Source organism: Chlorocebus sabaeus, chromosome 7 (genome assembly GCF_047675955.1).
Source record: "Chlorocebus sabaeus isolate Y175 chromosome 7, mChlSab1.0.hap1, whole genome shotgun sequence".
NCBI classification, from domain to species: domain Eukaryota; kingdom Metazoa; phylum Chordata; class Mammalia; order Primates; family Cercopithecidae; genus Chlorocebus; species Chlorocebus sabaeus.
Genome location: NC_132910.1, coordinates 119,345,665 through 119,372,258, shown reverse-complemented (window position 1 = coordinate 119,372,258; position 26,594 = coordinate 119,345,665). Strand labels below are relative to the sequence as shown.

The window sequence follows — 26,594 nt, the reverse complement described above, 5'->3', positions numbered from 1 at the left end:
CACCACTGAGTAACACAAGTTATGTTTTTAAATTTTATGATCAAATTAGAGGTTTAAAGGACAAGGTGTTGTGCCCAGTATGATTGTGGACTTATACGGATAACACGTTACAGAATTTTCTAGTGTTCCCAGTGTTGATCCAGGTGGAAAACAAAGCCAGTTGGGTTCATTATTACCGGAATATTTACTTTTGCTTTCTGTAGTGTCGATAAGAGCAAAATGAAAAATTAACTTATTGAAATCCTGAATCCAGGTTATATACTGTGCTTTATAATTTCAATACTGTATCTCTATAAATAATAAGCACATTAAGACCACATCCCATAAAATAGGCAGCTGTGGTGTCATAGGAAGGGAAGGTGTAAACTCAGGCAGGCTCACCTCTGCTCACCATAGCATCTCCATCAGGCAAATGTCCCCTCTCACAAGATGCATTGTGGGAACTGGGAAAACACCGTAACTCAATGGTGTAAAGTTATGAGGTATGATCCAGCAATCCCACTTCTGGCTATATTGCCAAAGAATTAAAATCTGCATGTTGAAGAAATATCTATATTCCCATGTTTGTTGAAGCATCATTTACAATAGCCAAGGTATGAAAACAATGGAAGTATTTATCAGTGGATGAATGGATTAAAAAATGTGGCATATATGTACAATGCGATACTATTCATCTTAAAAAATCAGGAAATTGGCCGGGCGCAGTGGCTCAAGCCTGTAATCCCAGCACTTTGGGAGGCTGAGACGGGCGGATCATGAGGTCAGGAGATCGAGACCATCTTGGCTAACACGGTGAAACCCGTCTCTACTAAAAAATACAAAAAACTAGCCAGGTGAGGTTGCGGGCGCCTGTAGTCCCAGCTACTCAGGAGGCTGAGGCAGGAGAATGGCGTGAACCCGGGAGACAGAGCTTGCAGTGGGCTGAGATCCGGCCACTGCACTCCAGCCTGGGCGACAGAGCGAGGCTCCGTCTCAAAAAAAAAAAAAAAATCAGGATTTTCTGTCATTTGAGACAACATAGATTAAGCTAGAGGACATTATGCTAAGTGAAATAAGCCGGGCACACAGAGACAAATACTGCATGATCTTATGTGTGGAATCTAAAAGAAATGTAAAGTAGAAAGATGGTTAATCAGAGAGGGGAGTGTGGTGGACAGGAGAAGGGGAGACATTGGTCAAAGGGTACAAAATTTCAATTAGGCAGGAGGAATAGGTTCATGGTGTCTATAGTTCATAATAATATAATGTATATATTTTTTCTTTTTTTGAGACACAGAGTCTCGCTCTGTCACCCAGGCTGTAGTGCACTGGCGTGATCTTGGCTCACTGCAACCTCCACCTCCCGGTTTCAAGCAATTCTCCTGCCCCAGCCTCCCGAGTAGCTGGGATTATAGGTGAGTGCCACCACACCCAGGTAATTTTTTGTATCTTTAGTAGAGATGGGGTTTCACCATGTTGGCCAGGTTGGTCTCGAACTCCTGACCTCGTGATCTGCCTGCTACAGCCTCCCAAAGTGCTGGGATTACAGGCATGAGCCACCACACCCAGCCAACAATAATGTACTGTATATCTTAAGATAGCTAACAGAGAGTATTTTAAAGAGAAATGATAAGTATTTGAGGTAATGGATATGTTAATTAGCTTAATCTTTCTACAAGTGTACATATGTCAAAAGCTTGCATTTTATCCCATAAATACTTACAATTATTTTCCCATAACATATAATAATGTATCTTCTATGTATTTATGTATTATGATATTTACCAATTCAAAATACGACAAAAATAAATATAAAAACATGTCAAAACTATGAAGCAGAATGTATATTTAAACTATTTTGATATTTTTAAATTGGTGATTTTTGTTTAAAACAATGAAGAAAAACTAAAGGATAGAAAAATGAATTGGCAACTCTGAAACAGGCAGGACTCTGCATTACTCTAATTTTATTTCTATGTTACATGTGGCCTTTGGTATACACTCAAGGATGTAGCTATAACATTATTAACATTTGTATTAGATATTCCTTAATTCCTCAATAAGACTGAGTTATTCTGGTTGGGATGGGGAGACACGGCTATTTATAAGATCGGGTAGAGATTCTTGTTAACTTTTTGAATCTTGAGTCTTTCATGGTGGTATTTTCCAAACTTGTTTGATGGGAAGAATCACCTGGAGCACTCACTGGTTAAATATATTGATTACACAGAACCCCCCTCTCCCCTAGAGATTCTGATTTAGTGGATCTGGGTTGAGGCCAAGGGTTCTTTTTTTTTAATGCCCTTTCCAGATTATTTTTATCTTCAGAAAAGTATAGAGAACTGTGTCCTAAAAAGATAGGTTTCAAACATTTTTGATTGAAATCCACAGAACAGATACATTTTATGTCTAACCCAGTCACATGTATAGGATAGGTACATATACATACATACACACACACACATATATATAATGAACATAAAAGTTTCACAAAAGAATATTTAAAGTTATTACACAAGGTGTGTGCTACTATTTTTATTCTACTTTTATAACATGGCGGTTGCCATCCACCTTTATGGGCTGTGAGCAGCACTTTAAAAATACTGCCCCACAGCACAGTTCCTGGCTCCATAATTATCAATGAATCCTGAGTAATTGACATATTAAGAAAAGGGTTTCCAGATAAATGTTTGAGAGATGCGCATACATGCAGAACGTATAGCAATTATTTAATCAAAAAGTTCACTGAATAGAAGGAACACAATAAGATAACAGAGACAGCATGAAGTCATCCTGTGTTTTTCGACTGTGCTATACACAGTTCTTGGCTTTCCATTTGAAGAGGAAGATAGAAAGTGTGGAAATAATTCAAGCTGGAGCTTCACATCAGATGAATCATTTGGAAAGTGAGATGTCTCTGGAAAGGTACAAGGGATTGGGAATTTTTAAATTGAATGCATATGGTTACAGAATGAGTTAAAAGTGTGGTTAGCCATAGAAGGGGAAATACAAGATCAGTGCTGTAAGAGATTGATTAGGTGAAATCCCTCATTTCTTCAGGCTCAATATCAATGAATCCTGGGTGTTCAAAGGGATTCTCTCAGGGTCCTGGCTAATTAATGCTAGAGCCAAAATGCTGAAGGTTGGCATCCAGTCTCCCACATGCATGTTCTTTTGTTCTTTCTTTTTGAGATGGAGTTTCACTCGTCGCCCAGGCTGGAGTGCAATGGTGCTATCTCGGCTCACTGCAACCTCCGCCTCCCAGGTTCAAGTGATTCTCCTGCCTCAGCCTCCCAAGTAGCTAGAATTACAGGTGCACACCACCATGCCCAGCTAATTTTTTTTTTCTTTTTGTATTTTTAGTAGAGACAGGGTTTCGCCATGTTGGTCAGGCTGATCATGACCTCCTGACCTCAGGTGATCCACCCACCTCAGCCTCCCAAAGTGCTGGGATTACAGGCGTGAGCCACCACACCTGGCTGATGCTCTTTTTTGTCTAGAGCACAAAGCCTCTCTAGTTGTTCTGCATTTTTCCTAGTTCAGAATACAAGAAATCTTATGTAAAGTGAAGTAATGAAAGATTTAAGTCAGGCAATAGAGTTTCCCGATGCTGAAAAAACTATAATTAATCTCATTATCCAAATGATTCATGAGAATTATTCATCTGCACAAGGGAAGGGCTGTATGTCCTCTGAGGTATAAGACACCTTGGAATAGGATATAAGCTGAGTCAAGAGTACATTATAATGTGGACATGCTTAATGCCCCTTCTTATGAGGTTTGGAGCAGTGGGCTTCAGGCAGTGCTCAGTCACTTTCCTTCTCCCTTCGCAGATGCTGCTGAGAGTGGTCAAGGTTTCTCAGCTTTCAGTAACACCTGGCTGGGCACTTCCTGCCTGGACAGCCAGGGCTTACGTCCCTGGACTAACTTCCCAGGGCTTAGCATTCTCTGGAAAGCACTTCTCTCAACCTTGCATCATCTACACCTGGAAAGCCAGAGGTGCTGGGAACACTGAGAAAAATGTCCTTGCCAGTTCAATGCCTGAGGATGCTTCAACTATAAACATAGACATAATCATGTGACTTGAAACCTACATTTAAAAACGCGATACAATTGTATTCAGTAGGGATAATATAAAGTGGTTTTAGAGCAATGATCTTGATGACTTGTAAAGAATTCCTTCTGATGCTTCTGTGACTTTGTGGTTCTTTTAGTCACGCCATTTTCAGAAAACCCGAGGATAAATATACAGTTGCCCCTTCTAAATCAGAGGGCTCTCTTAATAAGAATGAAATGTTATCATCCTCCCATCCTTCCATGACTTTGAGGATAAAATAAAAAATTTTAACGTGGTCTCTGAAGCCCTGCATAATTAGGTCCCTGCTTCTCGTTAGGCTCCTTCCGTGCCTCGCACATCAGTGCCTTCTCAGCACTGGACACAGGGCTCCAGGGCAGCTCTTTGTGAAGCCACGCTCTGATAAGTTTCTAAGCCCTGACTCCTCCCAGAGTACTTAGCACTCTCCTACGCAGTCTTATGTTTCCCCACGAACATTACTTTCTCAGAGAATCCTTTTTTTTTAATTAGACTTCATCAGTTTTGCCACCTAAAAGCAATTTTAGGATGGTAAACTTTTTTGGAGACATCACAACTGTAATTAAATAATATCTATCACAAATAATATCATCACAATGGTAATTAAATAATATCTATCTATCCACTGATTGACTCATAAAGGTAGGGTCTTGCTCTGTTGCCCAGGCCTCTAGTGGGAGATTTTAGCAGACACTAGAAGACAATCACAAAATCAAATAAAGTTGGTGCATTTTCATTTTATTTTATTTTTAAAATCTTTCTTAGAAACAGGGGTTTCACTGTTGCCCAGGCTGGAGTGAAGTGGCATAATCATAGCTCACTGCAGCCTTGAACTCCTGGGCTCAAGCAATCCTCCTGCCTCAGCCTCCTGAGTAGCTGGGACTATGTGCCACCTCAACCTGTTAAATAATTTATTGTGTAATTAGTTTGTTAGTTTCTGGTTCCCTGAAATATAACCTCTGAGTGCAGAAACAACTTTTGTTCATGGCCATATTCTTAGCATCTCACACATGGTAGGCTCTCTATAATTATTTTTAAATAAATGCATGCATGAAATTTAGATGAAGGAAAAAAAACACTTCCTTTGTAAAAAGACTATTTTCTAAAGGAATTCTCAGTAAGACCAATTTTCCTACAGGCTTCCTTTGTGTGTTTCAAAGTTGATTGAGTGGAATTCATTGAGTATGATTTTGTAGGAATACTTCCATGCATAAATAAGGTATGTGCCTGTATAAAGTTCACGACACATGGAACATTTAGAAAAATTACAGACTTAAAGAACAAAAATAGAAAAATAAAAAATAAACACCGGGATGTTCTTTTAGTGATCGTCATGCATTGAAATGTCACAGCAATTTTACTGGATAATTTTTTTAACTAGATAAAATTTTAATACAATGTCCCAAAGGTTGCTCGCTTTTCTTCTCAAGGAAAATTTCATCCGACAGTGACAAGAGGCTCACATTTTGTTGAGAGAAAGAAGCATCATAGCTTGTATGGTTCTGACATTATAAAAATGAAGAAAGTCATGAGGAAATGAGATGAGCCAGGTTATAATACTTGATTTTCATCTGGTAGCATCTTACTTGAACAAAGACGTATAAGACATCTGTAAAATAAATTTTGGTAAGGAATGGAAATCAGAAAATGACTGCTTATGTCACACAAAGGGAGTTAGAGACTTACTTATCTGTACTAAAGAAAGTGTCTCCAGTATAAGTGGAAAATTTTAAAGTTATTAGTAACCTTAATTATGATGCATTTTAACGTAATTTTCTCATGTATGGATTTCCTAAGGTTTTGATTTGAGGGCATTTAATAAATTACTAAATCAGAAAACGTTTTCACTGGTGATAAATTCTGTTCTTTACAGTTACCTAAAAATTACAAAGTCACAGCAATATCTCCCAGAAGGCAACCCTGAATTGCATTCAAGTTCCTGGACCTACTTAACACTTGGTTAAATACAAATAAATACCATTTTGTTTGTGGAAACTCATAAAATGATGAGGCAGCAAGGATAAGATTACTGGGTCCCCTGGGTAATAAGGGGACATTTTCATAAATGGCTTCCTTTGCAACTATGTTTTATTTTGTCCCAAGTAACTAAAAAAGAAATCCAGCTTTTACCTTTCAAACCACATGGTTTGGCTAACACAGTTGGTAAGAAAGAACTCTGAGCTAAAATCAACAAGATGAAATCCGGTGTGGGTAAATGTAATGCTTGTATCAATATTTGTATAGGAGGCTGGGCACAGTAGCTCACACCTGTAGCACTTTGGGAGGCTGAGGTGGGTGGATCACCTGAGGTCAGGAGTTCAAGACCAGACTGGCCAACACGGCAGAACCCCATCTCTACTAAAAATACAAAGATTAGCTGGGCGTGGTGGCGGATACCTATAATTCCAGTTACCTGGGAGGCTGAAGCAGGAGAATCACTTGAACCTGGAAGACAGAGGTGGCACTGAGCTGAGATCGTGCCACTGCACTGCAACCTGGGCAACAGAGCAAGACTCTCTCAGAAAAAAAAAAAAAAATTGCAAAGGATTTTTTAAAATTGTCAACTGTATTTAATATCATATATAAAGGATATTTAAAATGTACCATTTAAGGAATAACAGTGAAATGAACCCCTGTGTATCTATGCTCAAGTCTATGAAATAAGACATTTCCAGTGCTTTAGAAATACCTCATAGGCTCTCCCCAATTTTATTTTCCTTCTCCTTTGAGATAATTCCTTTGAGTTTCTTTATGTGTTTACCATATCCTTAAAAAATGCATTCTTTAGTTTAAAAAAATTGAGTAGTGAGCACAAATCTTGGTTGACTAAAGAAAAGGTAACCTTGTCACTGTTAGGAAAAAGATCCCAAGAACCATCTTGGACCATCAGCTAGATTCAGTGTCCTTGAAAGTTTCCAAAAGCCCCATAGGGCAGTCAGTGGGTAAGGTCTTGAGTGAGTCTGGGAAATACAAGGCTCACTCAGTGGGGCAGTCTGGTGGAATCTCATGTGGGCATTCAGCAGGAATACAGTTATTGCTGGAGATGGCATCTCCATATTTTGTTTCTTTTTTTAAATTAAAAAAAAATGTGGTTACATAGAAAGTATGTATATTTATTGGGTACATGACATGTTTTGATACGGGCATGCAGTATGAAATAATCACATCATGGAGAATGGGTATCTTTCCCCTCAAATATTTATCCTTTTAGTTATTCAATCCAATTATGCTCCAATTAAACAATCCAATTATACTCGTTTAGTTATTTTTAAATGTACAATTAATTTCTTATTGACTACAGTCACCCTGTTGTGCTATCAAATACTAGGTCTTATTCTTTCTAACTATATTTTTGTACCCATTAACCATCTGCACCCCCCACCCCCACCGCCCCTCAATACCCTTCCCAGCCTCTGGTAACCATCCTTCTACTGTTTTGATTTTTAGATCACACAAATAAGTGAGAACATGGGATGTTTGTCTTTCTGTGTCTGGCTTATTTCACTTAAAATAATGAGCTCCAGTTCCATCCATGTTGTTGCAAATGACAGGATCTCATTCCTTCTTATGACTGAATAGTACTCCATTGAGTATAGGTACCACATTTCCTTTAGCCACGCATCTGTTGATGGATACTTAGGTTGCTTCCAGATCTTAACTATTGTGAATAGTGCTGCAACAAACATGGGAGTGCAGTTATCTATTCGATATACTGACTTCCTTTCTTTTGGGTATATATCCAGCAATGAGATTGCTGGTATTTTCTGCTTTTTACCCATTTATGCCTAGTGTTCCACTACTGAAACGCTAAGCATTTGGGAGTTATTTATATCCTACTGCTCAAGGTCATCACCAAGGTCTGATTGTAAAAATTTTAAAAATTGCAACCTCAGGCACAGATGGTTAATTAAACTCAACATGGCCAACTTCTAGATGTCAGGACCGAGTCAAAGCAGAACGCTTCTGTGGCAGTAAAATGAGTGTTCCCAGCTGATCCAGGTGACAGTCCATGGAGGGGAGAGCAGGACAGCCCAAGTAGAGACGAGGTTTTTGGGTCAGGCTTACCGCCCTGCCATTCTGTCATCCAAATAAAAGACAGGCAGAGGCAATGAACCTCCTAATGACGAAAGCCTCACTGCATTTGTCTCTCGAGACACGCGGCTCCAATCTGAACTTGCCCTTCATTCCTGATGCACAACTGTCACCCTCCTGGGGGTGCCCTTTGCCTCTTGCTTCGATGTGATCTCCTGCTTCCAGTACCCCACCTCCACATCTTGCCCTTTCTGGGTGAATTCTCTTGCTGTGGTGTAGTACACTGTTGGGTTCCAGAGGAAAATTTGGGGGACCTTACAAGTCTGAAAATATCTCTGCTAGATTTCCACATGAAGTTTTGCCTAGGGGCAGAATTCCCAGTTGTAGGTAATTTTCTTCACAATTTTGAAGTTCTTGCTTCATTGTCTCTTTGTGTCTAGTGTGACTGCTGAGAAGGCCTACGCTATTTGCATCTTTCTGGTTTGTATGTAACCTGATGTTTTCTCCCTGGACACTTGTAAAATGACCTCCTTGTCCCGGAAATTCTGAATTTCATGATGATGCGCTTGGCTTTGGGTTTATTCCATATGTTGTGCAATCAGTGGATTTTTCCATCTGGAAACTGATAACTTTCAGTTGGGGGAACTTTAAAAAAATTATTTCATTGATAATCCTGTCTCTCGCCTCTTCTTTCTTCTCTCTTTCTGGAATTCCAGTTATTCGGCTATACATCTCGTAATTTTGTTGCCTTTTCTCTCTCACATCCCTTCTTTGTCATTTTGCTGTACTTTGTGGGACATTTGCTTAAGTTTCATTTCGGCTATGAACCTTTTCATTTCAAGAACTCTGTTTCTCAAGTGTCCTCCCTCTCTTTTTTTTTTTTCTAGCTTTTCATTTTTATTTCTTGGGTGGAATGATTTCCTTATATCCTTTAAGAGATATTTTGTTTGTTTTGTTTTGTTTTACATTTTCCTCTCCTTGCAAATCCATTTTCTCAAAGTTCCCTTTTAGGAAGGTCACTTGTTTTTTTCTGTATCATTCATGCTACAGGATTTCTCCAGATGCCTTTTATCTCTGCTTGTCTGACGGGGATGGGAGTTTATTAAGCTCTGAGTACAAGAGAGGAACTTATCCACTTTGGTCTTCCCAATAGCACAATCTAAGTGGCATCTTTATAACAGAAACTCCCAAATCATTATCTTTGGATTTGTTTTTTCTCTCGGGATGTTCAAATTGCCCAGAGAAGAATCCTTCAGTCTCTGCTGAGAGAGGTAAAGTTCACAGGCCAGCAGGCTGGAATGTGAGTCCTGGAAGAGGACTGGAAATAGGCACATTTTGGCATTTAGAATTCCAAAACCCACTCAATTTTCTTTTTGGTGTGTACTCAAACGTGTCTTGAGTCTTCCTCCTCTCCCTCTAGCGCAGGCTTGTCCAACCCGTGGCCTCTGGGCCGCATGTGGCCCAGGACAGCTTTGAATGTGGCCCAACACAAATTCATAAACTTTATTAAAACATTATGAGATTTCTTTTTAAGTGCATAAGCTATCATTAGTGTCAGTGTATTTTATGTGTGAACCGAGACAATTCTTCTTCCAGTGTGGCCCAGGGAAGCCGAAAGATTGGACACTCTTCCTCTAGAAAGTAAACCAAACTTTCTTGGTTCATGGGACTCTAAGTTTCTCAATACTTTTTAAATGGTGCCCCTAAGCCAAAAGACATAACTAATAGTTATGTTTGTTACACAGTTATTTCCAAAGAACTTAATAAGTATTTATGCCTAAACAATTTAGTATTTAAAACTACATATAAATTGAAAGAAAAATACTATGATTTTATTCTTAAATAGCCACTATTTCTTACTAATGGCTGTGTGCATCTGCTGGGCACTGTGCCTCCTCTCTTGGAATCAGATTCGATGAGCCAGCCTCATTTCATGTTTCACATGGATTTTCATGAGGTACTTACTTTTTATCACACACTCATCAAAAACTCAGTTTCACAAAGAGATTATGTCATAGAAAAGAATGGAGGGTGATCTAATGTTGAAATTCTGAACTAGTTCAAGCCAGTCATCGTGTCATATCTGTCAAATGTCAAGTTTGAATGTGTTTGCATAAATAAATTTCAAATATATTACAGCATCCCTGTCAGTGTGGTGTGGCACCCCAGGGCAACCTGTCACACTCTTGGTGAACTGTAAGTTTCATACGGCCTACTTTTGTTCAACCCACCATCCTAAGCTAGAACATGCATTAAGTTTTTACTGCATACGATCTACTGGGATCTCAAGAAACATCCCCATCTTTGCCCTCCTACAACAGCACCTTAGTACCTTTAAGCGTAACTTACTTTATATTACGAATCGCAGAATCAAAGCCTAGACTCTACTGCACAAGACCTAGCATGGGTCACATTGGTCAGCAGAACTTAAAATTGAAAGCAGGAGGCAATATATTTTTATACGTATAATTCCACAACCAGTAAGACGCGTTTTTGTGTTTTTAATTTTGCACGCTATTAGACAGTGCTATAGAAGTAACTCAACACAGTTTGTGGCTGTTTCCAGACAGCTGAGTGAGTAAGAGACTGAGTATTAACAGCTGTCAAATGAGTCTTCTGTGCCCCCCACCCCCAGACTAGTCTTTGAAGGATTCTATCAGTACAAAGTCAGAATTTCAAAGAAGGTCAGAGAAGGTACTATGACAAACGGATGTTGGTCTTAAGTAAGCTAACTAGCTATTAATTCACAAAACAGTCTGAAAAGATTTGTGATGCAAGCTGACTTCTGTCTAGACAGAGAGGGGAGTGTAAAACACATCAGACAGATACGACGCAGCAGTGACAAGAAAAACCTGTTTCAGTTGCACAGATGCATTTGGAGACAACCTGCTATTTCCTTCTTTATCTAAATATCTAATTCCTAATGGGGCTATATCTAGGTACTAGGGAATTTCAATTTTATTTCTGGAGCTTTAAAACATCTTGCCCATGAATAAGGAAGAGAGTAAAGAGAAGAGAAAAAAAGAAACAAAAAGAATGAGGGAGTGAGATAGAAAAAGAGGAAGAGAGGGAGGGAATGAAGGAGGTGAGGGGAGAGAAAGAGATGGGAGAGAGTGAACAAGAGTGTCTCTGTTAAAGGAAAGGAAGAGGGTAGGAAGAAAGAGTAACAAAAACAGAATGCTTAAATGTTTTCCTGAATTTCAAAGGCTATTTATGTGTTAGCATTTGGAAAATATCACTGACCTAGTCCTATAAAATGTATCTCTTGCCTCAGATGTATTGTAGTCATGTCTGTTTTTCTTCCTTCCACTTAACAATGGCTAAGAAAACAGTTTTTAGGGAAGCCAGCTCCTACACACTTCCATACAGTTGAATAGCTCAGAGGTCCATTAGATATAAGCCAATCAGGTCATTTAAAGAAGGTAAATAGTCATATTTATTTTCTGTTTTTTCCTCTGACACAGCAACTTCAAGGTCAATGTAAGGAAAACACTTGGCAACTAGTAAAAGAATCATACCTAGTTTTGACAGGCATGATAGAACATTGTTTAAGCACAAATATGCTGTAACATTTGCTTGTTCTGAAGTTCTTACTCATAACAACTCATATAATTAGTCACTTGAGTAGTCATTCATGTGTTTAAGGGTTTTTTTTGTTTAAAAAATATGATCATGGATTTTATTTAATGCTGCATGCCAACTGCTGATTTCCTGAAGCAGAGCATTTTAACGGTGGAAAAGGGAAAGAAGAAAGTCTCGTAGTGTCATGGTAAAAACAACTGTGGAGAAATCATCGGTCAGGAAAACTCACTGTGTTAGTTTTTAATAGCTCCTGACTATATACTTGTTTCTGGTGTATTGACAGATTTGCTTGAAATATTTCTCTGCCAGGAGAAATTTTTCAGAAAATGCTATTATTGTAGTTGGGATGAAGGAGTCTGTTTTCTTAAATGCTTTCAGATCTAAGTATGTAAATAAGAAAATTCAGTGAACACACAGAGGAAAAGTTTTTCTGCATTGCTAGGACAAGGGATTTAAAAGGAAAGCCTTCCATATCTTGCTCTTTTCTGCATGATTTTGCTACGTTAAAGCAAATGGCATTGAAGAACGTTCTAGAGGTCAGGTGATTCCATGAAGCTGTTTAGGACTAATTTTATTAAATAATTCACGATCAAAACTATATTCTAGAAGCAAAGCAGCAAACCGTAACTGAAACAGAAGTAGTATGTATAGGGTAAGTGAGGAGGACGCAGGGTGCGGGCTGGATGTGAAACAGAAGGAGTGTGTGTAGGGTAAGTGATGAGGCCGCAGGGCGCGGGGTAGATGTGAAACAGAAGGAGTGTGTGTAGGGTAGGTGAGGAGGACGCAGGACGCGGGGTAGATGTGAAACAGAAGGAGTGTGTGTAGGGTAAGTGATGAGCACGCAGGGCGCAGGGTAGATCTGAAACAGAAGGAGTGTGTGTAGGGTAAGTGATGAGGACGCAGGGCTCAGTGGAGATGTTTCCTTCCTCCCTTCTCATCCAAATTTATTCTTCCTTAGACAGTATATTCTGAGTGTTTTCGATTTTCAAATATACACATACTGAAAACTAAGCTGCTCAGTTTCTAACCAATGTTTTGACTTTACAGATGACAGTTTGCGATTTTCCAACCTACATTTGATAAGTCATCATCACCTATGTGCATGATGACAACGTATAACACCACAATGAAAAGAGAGTCGCAGGAGTTCACTCTGAATCCAAAACGCAATGTCAAAGGCTGCCTTAAGTCATGCTAGCAGTAACATTTTTATAATTTTTGGCTCAAAATTTTAGTTTTATTTATACACAAAGCATTAAAAGACATAAATTGCTTTATAGGTTTGTTTCATATAATAAGCTATTTCTTGTAGATAAAAGATATTTGGTTCCTACTTTTATATCTACCTATCTATCTAAAGTTGTTTAAAACAGCAAACGCACAAGATGTGCCCTAACTCCCTACAGGATTCCCATATTAGCTCATGCAGCAGATTTAATCTCAGAAAATCCATGTATCAGAAAAGTAGTATTATGCAATTTTATTCTAAGACATTTCACAGACAAAATATGCAGTTGTATATTTCCACAGTCTGGAAAGTGACTACACTGTTTGATGTGATGACTGACACATTAAGTGGGGTGACTTGCTCTGCTTGTAATTCATGACAGGAAGGCAGATCAATTCCAGTTGTTCCCTAAGGATGCTACTCAGCCTCCCTCAAACTTTGGATCCTAATAGGGTCAAACTCTGCTTTTAAAGATCCAGTACACAGACGTGAGAGGTTCAGGGACTGACTGCAGTAATCTGACCTGCAGTGGCCCACAGAGAACTTTCCAGTTCCCCCAGGAAGAGTCAGAGCAAGGTCATGGCTCCTAAGACACATGTGGCAAGATCCGCTCGACACTGAAGCAGAGGAACAAACAGGAGAAACAGGAAAATGACTTGTTTTTCTACCCTTTGTTCAGAAATAAGTGAAACTGTGACTCTGCTGATAGGAAAAATACAAAAGAAAATAGTCTTGAGGAGGACATACGATGTAGTACCTAGACAAAAATTTGTTCCTTTACAAACACTGTTTCAGTCCACGAGGAACCATAAACATGCAATATGTCTGAGGCAGGGAACAGCTGGATCACATAGCACTGTGATCTGGTCAAACGACCTGATAATTAAGAGTGATCTGGGGGCAAGATGACTTTCTTTATACTTGCAGAATAGTAAAAGTTTATGGCTCAGAGCACATAAATGAGAAATGCCTGGGGGTCCATTTTGCTTACTTCTTTGAGCTGCTCTCCTTTGAGACACATTTCTAAGCTGGGGTTGTTAGTGGGTTCTGATCAGTACAAACATGCAGTAGATTGTCCTTCTCTACTGGAATTTTAGGAGGATGTTTTTTCATCATCAGCTTAGTTTGCTTTCTGAGCCTAAAAGACTGTATTTTAAAAAGCCTGAAGTCACTGAGCTTGACCTTCTTGTCTGAATGGAACTTGATGTTTTGCTAATAAAGACACTGATGTAAAATGTAGTGCACAGACTCCATGATAAAGAAGATATTGTCTTTAAGGGGGTTTCACATTTCCAGGGAACCACAAAAACATTGTTCTGCTCACGGCTTTAAGATAGAAACAAAGAACTATTGAGACCCAAAAGATACATTATCCGCTCCCTCTCCCACCAAAAAAACCCTCAAAATATTCTTACCAGGTTCAGCTGTAGATCTAGGTTCTGTTAGCCACATGAAAAAAATAAATTAGAACAAAGTATTAGAATGGGATTCCATGAATAAAAAAACCTACTTCTTCCTTTCCATTACCTTGTCTAGGACGTGACTGAAGAAATGTTACAATCAAACTCCATCATACAAAAGATATAAAGTGATAGATCAGTTTATGTTTCTGTAAAACATAGAAACTCAAATTCCTGTATCAACTTACACTAGGAAATTTTTCCAACTGCAGTTCATAGATGGGCTCTAGGAGCCTTGTGAACCTCCTAAAATTATTCATGCAAATTTGAGTCCAAATGTATATATGCATTTTTTAAGAAGAAAGAATATATGACTTTCAATAGAGTTTCAAGGGGGTCACAGTTTCCATTACTGGATTTCAACACACTGTAGATTATCTGATCTTGCCACTCTTTGAAAATAGAGATCAATTCATCTCAATGACTTAGCCCTTCTTGGTTTTCTTGAAGCTGGAGAGAATAAAATGGTCAGATTTCGGGACACGGGCACTTCTTACTTTTCTGTAGAATTCGGAAATCTGGAGAGTCTTGGATTTCACTCCCTTGCCGAAACCACTGGACCTGCAGAGGGGGTGCCCCTCGGACCCGGCACTCCAGAACCACCACCTGGCCTTCCGCCACAGCTGTGTTTTGAAGTTCCTGAAATTCAAGGAAAATGTACCCCATCAGACTTTGGTGCATTTTTAAGCAATTTCACAACACAGAAGAAAAATTCCAAATCCTAGACAAAACAGATACAAACACAAAATGCAAAACTTGCATCATAAAATAATTAGTACTGACTCAGGTAAGGATAAACACCTTTGAACCCACTGATTATCAGCTTTTCACCCTCTCCAAGTCATAAAATGAGTAAAGTTTACCAAAGTCCTGCAGAGCTTTCTGGCCTGTCTGCGAATTTGCACTGACTGCTCTGCATTTATGGAATTTGATGGTAACCACTGTTAACTTTCTTTATCTACATTTAAGAGGAAGCGGGTGGAATGTGAATTTCTTGAAACAATCACACTCTAAATAAAAGTAGATTCTTAGGAAAACCAGACAAGAAGAGAAAAAAGACATGCATTTGTTTTCACATGCCTCAGCCTTTTCATGTACCACCTCTGCCCGACGAGTTTCCGATGTTGAGTTTATTACGCTAAGGGGTTTCTGTATTTTCTCATTTTGAGATTCTGAGTAAAGTAATGAAACATGCTGCACTTCTTCCTTATTGACTTTCATTTCCTCCTTCTTGGCTCCTGCCTTTGTTGTCCCTCACCGCACTCCAGCTCCAGACCAATAAATCTTTACAATCCAACAGATTAGAAATTAATTTGGCTTTATAGATACAAAGAGGTAAAGCTTTTATACTTGTTCTTAAATATCAGGACATTAATATTTCCCTCACATATATCTTCTCTCTACCCTTCTTCTCCAGAATTAACTAGCAATAGGGCCCTTTAAACTTTCTTGCTATTTAAACTTCTGACTATAGAATATTGGATCTAGGCCAGGCGTGGTGGCTCACGCCTGTAATTCTAGCTCTTTGGGAGGCCGAGGCGTGTGGATTGCCTAAGGTCAGGAGTTCGAGACCAGCCTGACCAACATGGTGAAACCATGTCTCTACTAAAAATACAAAAATCAGCTGGGTGTGGTGGCAGGCACCTGTAATCCCAGCTACTGGGGGAGGTTGAGACAGGAGAATCACTTGAACTCAGGAGGCAGAGGTTGCAGTGAGCCAAGATCATACCACTGCACTTCAGCCTGGGTGACAGAGCAAGACTCCATCTCAAAAAAAGAATATTGGATCAAATGTGGGGTGTAGGACTCTCAAAATAACTCAAACATAACTTACCCATATATAGACTAAAAGCAAACAAATTCACATTAGGAAGTGTGAATTTTTTTGTTTGTTTGCTTGTATTCATGTGTGCTAAAATTACTTGATGGGACAACAAATGATGTTCTGGAAAAACCAATTCTGTCACCAATGTCCTGCAATAAGTGTGCTAAAACGCTGAGGAAATTCTAAAAGCCTATGACGTTGGCAGAACTATAAAAGTCTAATGTGAAGTCTGAGAAGACATTTGATAAACATTTTGGTAGTTAACTAGAATGTCTTTAAGTGAAAAGGTTTAGATGATCAACTATTTCTGACTTCATTCTTTCTTCTTTCTTATATTTAAATGGAGAAAATCTCCGGTTTTAAATAGTATTTTTCTTTCTTTGTGACTGGGTCCATAGAATAGCTAATTTATTAGATCAAAACAGGGTAAATGTCACTTATGGGGTCCCGCTTCTATGGGTTAACCTATTAAATGTCTCTAGGCTTGTCCAGGAAGCTGTTCAGGATAGACTACAAATGGCACTGAAATATTTTTCATGCTTCAGCTTTGAGGCACCAAAAGAGACTTTGATTTATTCCTAAGATTATGCATTTTTTTTCAGTGTCAGAAAGTCAGAGATGTAGGAAATGGGTAGATGCCAAGCAACTTAAGCAGTCAAAGCTCCACAGTTATTCCAGGATTGCCATTTGGATCCTCCTGGAGCTAACATTTTTATCTTGGCAAAAGCCATGGCTAAACATAGTAAGCCATTAGGAGAACCTTCGGGAACATAACAAGGAGTCCCAAAGCAGACTGAAAGCCAACCTTTACAGGATGCACATGGCAACCTGGATCATCTACTTTGTGTAGTATCTTGGAGCCCTGGGGGTTTCAGGATCCATAGAAGGACCCCTCTTGCCATACCATCAAGTTCGCCTGACACTGTGCTTCCTTGGAGGGGTCTATCTGGGGAGAAATGTCACATGTACGTCCATACTACCCACAGTCCTGTGGTCCACAACCCACCAATCTGCCAGGTGGCCTGCAGGCAGGAGCACTGGCTCTGCCTCCGACCAGCTGTGAGACCTAGGACCTAGGAATCTTTTCCAGAGTAGCATGAGAAAACAGACGGAGGCAGCCCTTGGACTGTGAAAGCCAGCCCACCTGCCATTGATTGTCATCATCATGCCTAAGAGAAAGTCCCATGAAGGTGCTGTGAGTGACAAAGTAAAGGCTAGTTTGATTTACAGAGATCAGCAGGATTATTTTCTAAACCTACCCCTCCAAAACCAGAGACCAGGCCTAGAAGGACCCTGCAAATCAGAGACAGAAGCTGCCTAAAGTGAGAAAGGGAAAAGCAGATGCTTCAAGGAAGGGAACAGCCCTGCAGAAGAGAGATGTTCCATGGTCCAGACACAGAAAGTGGAAGGCTGGAGAAGTGGCTCTGAGCTTCCAGTGGCTCTGAGCTTCCCGTGGCTCTGAGCTTCCAGTGAATTGACAGTTTGAGAGTTCTTAAAAATCAACCTATATAAAAAACAGAGTTTTGATTTACTTCTCTTTAAAGCTGTGCTGTTAGCACAAAGAATGCTTCATGGTTTTCTTTTGGGGAAAGGGGAAAGACCACTAATAGAATGACTATGTTGCAGGAGCTGGATTGCGAGGGAGGAAACCGGATTTTGTACTTAGTATTTGAGAGTTCCTCTTGGTGCCCAGGAGGAATTCCATAACATCTACACATGCCAGACCCATGCGGGAAAGCCCAGTAGTGAAAGAAAGTAAAACTTCACATCCTTTCTTCCTTCCCTTGTGCCACTAGCATGGACTTTATTTATTTAAACCAAGAGGCGTGTTGGGCCCTGGCACCCCCAAATCAACTATATCTTGGTTACCAATACATCGGGCAATACACCCTTTTCTGGTGATGACCTTGGGAAGCTGCTTCTGCAAAACTCTTAAACTACATCCTAAATGTAGAGTGTCCACCCCTCTGTAAACACGTTCTGTTCTTAACATCAAAGGAAGACTTCATTGGTTATCACATCGACATAGTTTTAGGCAGGGTTTTACATGACTTCTTTTTTAGCAGCCTAGCTAGGAGGGTAGTTTCCAAGTTGTTACCACTTGTTATTATTTGTTGCCTGTGCCCAACTGGAAATACTATAACTGCTTATGAAAAGATATTTTATAAAGCTTGGATTCAACCAATTGAAGGGAAAAAAAATCATTCCTTAAATGGAGATTACAAAAACGCTTTTCTTTTCTGCCTCACAAAAGTTTTATAGATTTGCTTTCACATTTGTCTTTAGTTTACTAGGAATTGTTTGTTGTGAAAAGTATGAGGTAGGAGTCCAACTGGATACTTTTTCACCTCTGCTGAAGAATCAATTCTTTCTCTAGTGATTTGCAAGTTTCTGTAAGTATTCAGTATCTCTGTGGGCTCTACTCTGATTATACATCAATTTCTCTAGCCTCATACCGGGACCATACTGCCCTAATTACTATCCCTTTAAAATGTCTTGCTATCTCATGGGACAAATCCCACTCCTTCCTAACACTACCTTATTTTCCTTCCTCAGGTGTACCCTGGCTATTCTTAGCCATTGTTTTTCCTCCACACAACTTTTCGAATTAGGTTGCTAAATTCTACATCAAACAAACAATTAAAAACCAGGAACCTGTGCTTGCTTTGGCAGCACATATATGCTAAAATTGGGATGATACAGAGAAGATGAGCATGGCCTCTGCACAAGGATGACACGCAAATTCGTGAAGCGTTCCATATTTTTAAATGTGGCTCATATATACCATGGGATACTATGCAGACATAAAAAAGAATGAGTTGATGTCCTTTGCAGGGACATGGATGAAGCTGGAAACCATCATTCTTAGCAAACTAACACAGGAACAGTAAACCAAACACCGCATGTTCTTACTTATAAGTGGGAGTTGAACAATGAGAACACATGGACACAGGGAGGGGAACATCACACACCTGGGGCTTGTCGGGGGGTGGGGGACAAGAGGAGGAATAGCATTAGGACAAACATCTAATGCATGCAGGGTTTAAAACCTAGATGACGGGTTGATAGGCGCAGCAAACCACCATGGCACACGTATACCTATGTAACAGACCAGCATGTTCTGCACGTGTATCCCAGAATTTACAGTAAAAACAAAACAAAAATATCCAGGAAGCTGTTGGAATTGTAGCCAGATTTACATTAAATACAGATTAATCAGGGAGTCATGACTTTATATATAATCTGTCGGTCTGCAAGCATGGCACATGTATCCATTTATTTGGGCCTTTTAAAATGTCTTTTAATAAAGTTTTATAATTTTCTCTAAAAAAAAAGGAAGGAAAAAGGAAAAAGGAAGAGAAGAAATGCTATATGGAACCATTTCTGACTTGAGAGGCTGACCAATGAAATGGATGCCATTCAGCCTGGCAATGCAAATTCTGGACTCGACAAATGGAAAATTAGTCAGTTTTTCTGAATTTCTATAAAACTTGCTAGATTTCCCAAGCAATTTCCTACACAGCAGTTTTTCTTTTTTTTTTTTTAATCTTTTTTCTACCTGTCTTGGCTTCCCACTAGATTTTAGGCTCTACCAGGTTCCTGCTCACATCTCTCAGAACCCATCACAAGATTATAGTCACACGGCAGTTGTTCAATGAATATCTATTTAATCCCAAAGGTAACCATGGTAATCAGCCTACTAATCTCTTCCTTTTAATTTTTAAAGATTGCTACATGAAGCCACATGTAAATGAAATTGAAGGACCAGCAAACACAGAGAATGAGACTTCCAGATGTCAGACCTTTGTAAAAACAGGAGGAAAGTAGGCAGTGGTGGCTCCATCAGGTCGGCAGAGATATGAAGTTGGACTGTGAACCTGCAAAAGCAGAGACACATGGATCAAATTCTAAATATATAAATCGCCTAAAAGATGGGCTGAAGAAACCTTTCATTATGGGGATTGCCCCACTTCAATGAAACGAGTGAATGAAAGTATCGCCATACATCATTTTACTTGTCTACTCTTACAGTACAGACGTTGTTCCACTTCCTCATCTCACATCTGTTACTCTTCTCTGTTCAAAAGGATATTCAAGGTAAAAGTTCTCTGGGTCCTTGGGGATCCATGAGTTTTTAAATGCTATTACCAAATGGATTTCTGCGTGTGGGACTTCCACACGGGTCTTTTTAAAAGTTCTTGTAGACATTATACTTTATTTTTAAATACAGTTTGGATTCAATGCATAAAAGCCATTGGCTATCAGCAGTGGAGGGTAAATTATCAAACATCTACCTATCCTTATTTAACTTGTACTCTTTTTTGATATAGGGATTATGGGAAAGGAGAGAAAAGAATTTTTTTTTTATTGACGTGCAAAAAACAAAGGTGCTAAAATACCTATTGAATGACATTCATCTCTGGAGAAATATTATAAGATTTCAGAGTAGTGAATGGAAAATATTTCTTTGTGAACTATCTCTTATTTTTCAATAATCTGGATTTATTCACGTACGGAAGCTGTTGTTAGCTTCTTAACCCAAGATGATGGTGATCTGGTATCATGTGTCTAAATATGCCACGGGACATCATGAAGAATTTTGGCAGAGCTGTAGAGATGCTAGGATGGTAATGGAGCTTATTCATTACCCCTGGAAGACTTTACTGGCCTGTGATTCAAGAGGTTTCACTTTTTATTGTCTTTTTATGCCCCAAGAATATGTGAACACTCTTATAGTATTAATTATAGTATTATATTTTAGTATAATTATATTATACTAAATTAATATAAATAAATATAATTATATTATAGTACAATTAATTATAGTATTAATATTTCCTCTATGCCAGGGACTGTTCCAAGTGTCATATGAAGATAAACTCACTGGATCTTCAGGACAAACTTGTGAGATACATGGTGTTATCATCTTCGTTTTACAGATGAAAACACTAGGCTTGAAGGGTTACATTATTTGCTTAAGGTTCCTCTGTTAGGAAGTGGTAGAACTGGGATTCAAACCCAGGCAGTCTGGTTCCAGAGCACTACTTGACGTCACATTGCCTGCAATAAAAAAGTGAAGGAGTTTCTCTGGGCGCTTCATTCTCCCAACTATAAACATGGGGTAAACTACCTTCCATTCCATGTCTTCGTAGAATTTAATCCATTCAAAAATACACTCTTTACATTACTATGGTATTTACGTATCTAGATGTGTGTGTATCTATTTCTAGGCTTCTGTCTTACATGTAAATATATTCTGTCACATTCACCCTATTTGGGAATGGGGTGGGTGACATTTTTTTCCTGTCATGAAATGCCTAGCACAGTACTAAGCACTCAATAAATATTTATCAATATTTAAACATCAAATACAACAAATGCCCATTGATTTAATCAAATATTTCTATAAATTCCACTCTGGTTAAGTGGTTTAAAGGAAATATGTACTATATATGCTATCTCTGAGTAACTGATACTGGTTGATTCAAGTTTATGGACCCAAATGTCTTCTCTCTACTGTTTGTATTTTCCATGTATCGATAGTACATATTGGCCTCTATAGTGGCTGAAACACCCCTGATCATTCAATAGGTAATAAAGGCTGAAGGAGGACATGGCGACACTTGTAAGACATACTCATTACTTAGGAATGAGTTTACATTTCAAGACTGTGGGAGAAAACCTTTCTGTGAGTGCTGTCTTTGAACATATTCATTAAATCATGATTTAGAGACATCCAGATGTAATTTTTTTAACTTTTTTTTTAAAGTTCATATTGTTTGTGTTTGCAAAATAAACTCACTACAATTACTTTCCATTAGTTTATATTAGTGTTCTTTGAGGGCTATAGCAGTCTTACAATAAAATAAAAGCAAGATCAAAAAGCATGGTGAAGTCAAGGAATTTGAGTTTTTTTTTCTCATTTGTTTAGCTTTTAGGAGTGGGAAAGCTTTTTGTTGGTATGCAGACTTGTCTTTTAATTTGTAATGAGCTAATAAATTTGGCTAAATGAAAGAGCATATACATGTGAGGGAATAATCAAATAGTTACAGCTAAAACAGATACTATTTTATCAGGTTATTAGCTGTCAGAGAAAGAAGTTCCCAATGGAAATGCAAATGTTGACTAATTGGTGGTGTGGCTTTGGTTAAAGGTTATTTTAACTGAAAGGAGAAACCCTACCTACAATTTTCTTTGCTCCGAATTTTGTGTCTACTCAGAAAATATTTCAAGGGAGTATACTAGTTAGAATAAAAGTCATATTCTTAAAATCCACAAGTTTGCTGATGAGTTCGACCCCTTATGGGCTCTGGCTCAAGGCATACTTACCTGTTGCACAGGGACAGATAATGGTTGAATCACAGCTGTGGTCACCCCTGTCTTTGGAGATGATGATCCTATTGTCAAGGAAACAGAAGTTGTTTTCTTTTGAGCTCTGGAAAATAGGAAGGTGAGTGTTTAGTCAGATTTTTTGTTTTGTTTTGTTTTGCTTTTTTAGCAGAAATAATTCCTTGAAACATTTCAACAGAAAAGCTAGGTTTCTTTTTGCATACTCAACCCACTTCAACTGTAATTGCTTCCACAATGGGAATGCATAACTAACAGCTAGAATAACTGTGGTCAGTATATGCATGTACCTTATAGAATGTACCTTATAGACATTTAGCAAAATCAATACATGAGTAAAAGAAAAGTAGCTTGATGTAACTGAGACACTGCTGAAGATGCTAACATATTAAACTTGAAAATCCTAAGAGAAAATATTTGGAAAAAATCCAATCTTTATTAATAAGCAGAGATTTGAAATGTTTAGGGTTAGGGTCCTATATTTAACTCAAAGTTTTTGTTGTCTATTTTAAGTCTAGCAGCTGTTCTTTGTTCTGGTTTCTAATTTTGTTGTGGGTATCTTGGAATTTTTGTGTTTTCTTAGTGCATATAAGTTAGTGAGGTATTCACAGATTAAGAAAAGTTGGTTTCTAGGCCTAGCTTTGCCAAGTAGCTGGCTGTGAAATCTAAAGCAAGCCATGTAACTTCACTAAACTTGAGCTCCTTATCAAAAATCAGGGGTGGTCAAATAATCTTACAAGGTCCTTTTAGCATCACTGATTATTTGATGCTGAATGGATATAATTTTTATGTACATACTAGCAGATAAAAGAAATTTATTAGAACAGACTCAATATTTATGGAGTTTTCCATAATACAAATTTCTGGTAGATTTTATTTTTGCCAAATAATTAAGATATTAACATTTTAATAATTGGTATGTCTTTGTAGGAGTAACTAAGTTTTGTGAATTTCAGGTACAAGATCTAAATAAAAATAGATTGTATCTAAAGGAAAACCTACTTCTGGCCTAATTAGATATTTTCCAACTTGCATAAATAAATTGGTCCTCACATTTTAGTAATGATTTAACTGATTTTCTCTTAATGTGACTTCTCTTTCCATACATTTAGACTAAGTTAGATGGCTGTCTTTGAAACTAACATTGCATACGGTAAAATTCTGGCATATCAATGACGAAATGCAGACTTCAAAGTTCAAATTTACAAGTTAAAAATTGTGTTGGGGCTGGACATGTTGGCTCATGCCTATAATCCCTCCCAACACTTTGGGAGGCTGAGGCAGGAGGATCACTTGAGTCCAAGAGTTCCAGATGAGCCTGGACAACATAGTGAGACCCTGTCTCTGCCAAAAAATAATAAAAGATTAGCCAGGTATGGTGGTGTATGCCTATAATCCCAGTTACTTGGGAGGCTAAAGTGGGAGGACCACTTGAGCCTGGGAGGTCAAGGCTTCAGTGAGCCATGTTGCACCACTGTACTTCAACCTGGGTGACAGAGTGAGACCCTGTCTCAAAAAAAAAAAAAAAAAAAATTGTGTCCCAACCTCAGTATTTGGTCTCTGATTAACATCAGTTGACTTTTTTCTTCAAAGCACAGCAAGCATGGTTTCATACCCCAACCATTCTGTTGCCATTCTTTGTTTCCAGATAATCGATGGAACTGTAGGCACTTACTGTGGCATAGCTCCAGCTTTTGATTTGAAAGCTAAACTTTCACTGTCGGAATCTGTTGAACTGGCACCTGGGAAAGTATTAAAGATAATGGTAAAGTTAAGATATCAGTGTTACCTATAATAATTGCAAAGAATTATATTTCCCTTAAATAAAACAACATACAAAGTCTTTTTGACCGAAACACACAATAAAATAGAGTGATTCAGGCTCAGACCATTTTTTATTTGTACTGTTTCTTCAGAAACTCATTTTAAAAAAGTACTACTATAAATAGGTTTCTTCAAAGCAATATACTTTTAATGGCAGATTTATTATTAGTTTCATTTTTATCACCGTGGTCATCACAACCGTACTTTTAAATGGCTATAAACTATGAAATAAAGATGTGTGTGTGTCTGTGTGAAGAACATCCATGCTTTTAAACTGTAACCTTCTCCAGAGATTGCAGGGTAAGGACTGATAATGTCTTTATTACTCATTAATCAGAAGATGCTTTCTGGCTCCTGGGTAAAACTGAGTATGACAGCGGTTCTGTTCTTGAATAAGAGGGCCTTTGATTTTGGATCATGCCTTCCCAAATTCATTTGCATTATTACTGTTCTTAAATAAAGGGTCAACTTACTAGATTTTTAGTCAAAAGGTAAACTGCAGTCAAATTTTGATGTTTGCATATTTCATGTCAAGAGATTTTAGGCAACAGACTTAAAAAATTGCAACGGTTCGAAGTATATTCTTAATATTTCCAAGATACATTTAACTTGGGTCATTTATATTCTTTTATATAATAATACATGCTTATAGGAAAATAACCATAGAGCACAGAATCATGCAGCCTAATAGTAAAGATCAGTGGGTACCTTCCTAAATGCCATTCCCAAATACCACATTAAGTCTGATGTGTATTATTCCTGATAAGTCTCTTTTTTTTTTTGAGACGGAATCTTGCTCTGTCACCCAGGCTGGAATGCAGTGGCGCAATCTTGGCTCACTGCAACCTCTGCCTCCTGGGTTCAAGCGATTCTCCCGCCTTCTGAGTGGCTGGGATTACAGGCATGTGCCATCATGCCCTGCTAATTTTCGTATTTTATTTTTTTTAGTAGGGAGGGGGTTTCACCATGTTTGCCAGACTGGTCTCGAACTCCTGACCTCAAGTGATCTGCCCACCTTGGCCTCCCAAAGTGCTGGGATTACAGGTGTGAGCCACCGCACATGGCCCAGATAAGTTTAATACAGCATATCAACATATTTACATTTATGTACATATTTATACAAATGGATTCACATGACATGTTCACTTGGCATTTGGCCACTTTTGCCTATCAGTGGATTTAGAATACATACGTTCACTGTGTTCTCTCGTATAGCTGCCTGGTATTCCTTCCAGTGACTCCACTGTGATATGTTTTCCAGTCTTTTATTGACATTGAAAACAGCCATGTTTAGGTAACTCTGATGGAATGTTTGCTGTCCCTGCCTACTTATTTCTGTGTCTACCATCCAGTGTAGGCTTTCTTTGCCTGGGGCCTGGACTACCATAAACCATTCTTGTCTTCCCATCTCCTCCTTCTCAGATTCATCATTGCCCTAGATCAATGATGAATCAATGATGATTTAGAGCACGCCTTTCCTGTTAAAAATGAGATGACTAGAGTCTCTACTCAGTAACATAAAAAACCCCAAATTTGTCATTTAATGACCCTCATGATTTCCAACTTCATTTTCTACCTCTATTTGCCAGAACTTCTTGGACTTTCAAGTTATGTAACCCTAATTCAGAGAGCCGAGTCCACCTGCACACCTATGGTGTGCACTCCATAAGGGGGATACGCAGTGAAGACACACACACACACACACACACACACACACCACCACACACATCACATCCATACTTACCCCACTCTACATACACACACACCCGACATCCATACTCACCCCACCACACACACACACCCCACCACACACACCACATCCATATTCACCCCACCACACACACACCCCGCCACACACCACACCCCCCACACACACCACATCCATACTCACCCCACTCCACACACACACACAAATATACACATCCCACCACACACCACACACACACACCCGACATCCATACTCACCCCACCACACACACACACACCCCCACACACACCACATCCATATTCACCCCACTCCACACACACATCCCACCACACACCACACCCCCCACACACACCACACCCCCCCACACACACCACATCCATACTCATCCCACCACACACACACACCCCACTACACACCACACCCCCCACACACACATCCATACTCACCCCGCCACACACACACACCCCACCACAACCCCTACACACCACATCCATACTCACCCCACCATACACACA

The 26,594-nt window shown here is 38.9% G+C and overlaps 1 protein-coding gene and 1 non-coding gene across 2 annotated transcripts in view; one reads left to right on the top strand and one right to left on the bottom strand.

Annotated features, from left to right (window-relative positions):
• The window catches only part of PALLD (palladin, cytoskeletal associated protein), a 244,492-nt gene extending 220,247 nt beyond the window's left edge, over positions 1 to 24,245 (bottom strand). Inside the window, exons 1-5 of the mRNA XM_037993683.2 lie at positions 24,223 to 24,245; positions 22,530 to 22,635; positions 20,003 to 20,077; positions 14,872 to 15,013; positions 14,330 to 14,353 (exon numbers count right to left, since the gene is read on the bottom strand). Of these exons, the coding sequence (XP_037849611.2) occupies positions 14,330 to 14,353; positions 14,872 to 15,013; positions 20,003 to 20,077; positions 22,530 to 22,635; positions 24,223 to 24,230 (355 nt within the window). The 5' untranslated portion in view covers positions 24,231 to 24,245. The remainder of the gene's footprint in view (positions 1 to 14,329; positions 14,354 to 14,871; positions 15,014 to 20,002; positions 20,078 to 22,529; positions 22,636 to 24,222) is intronic.
• LOC119623924 (U6 spliceosomal RNA) lies at positions 18,857 to 18,965 on the top strand. Its single transcript, XR_005240026.1, has one exon. It is a non-coding gene; the product is annotated as a U6 spliceosomal RNA (small nuclear RNA).
• Positions 24,246 to 26,594: the final 2,349 nt, after the last annotated feature.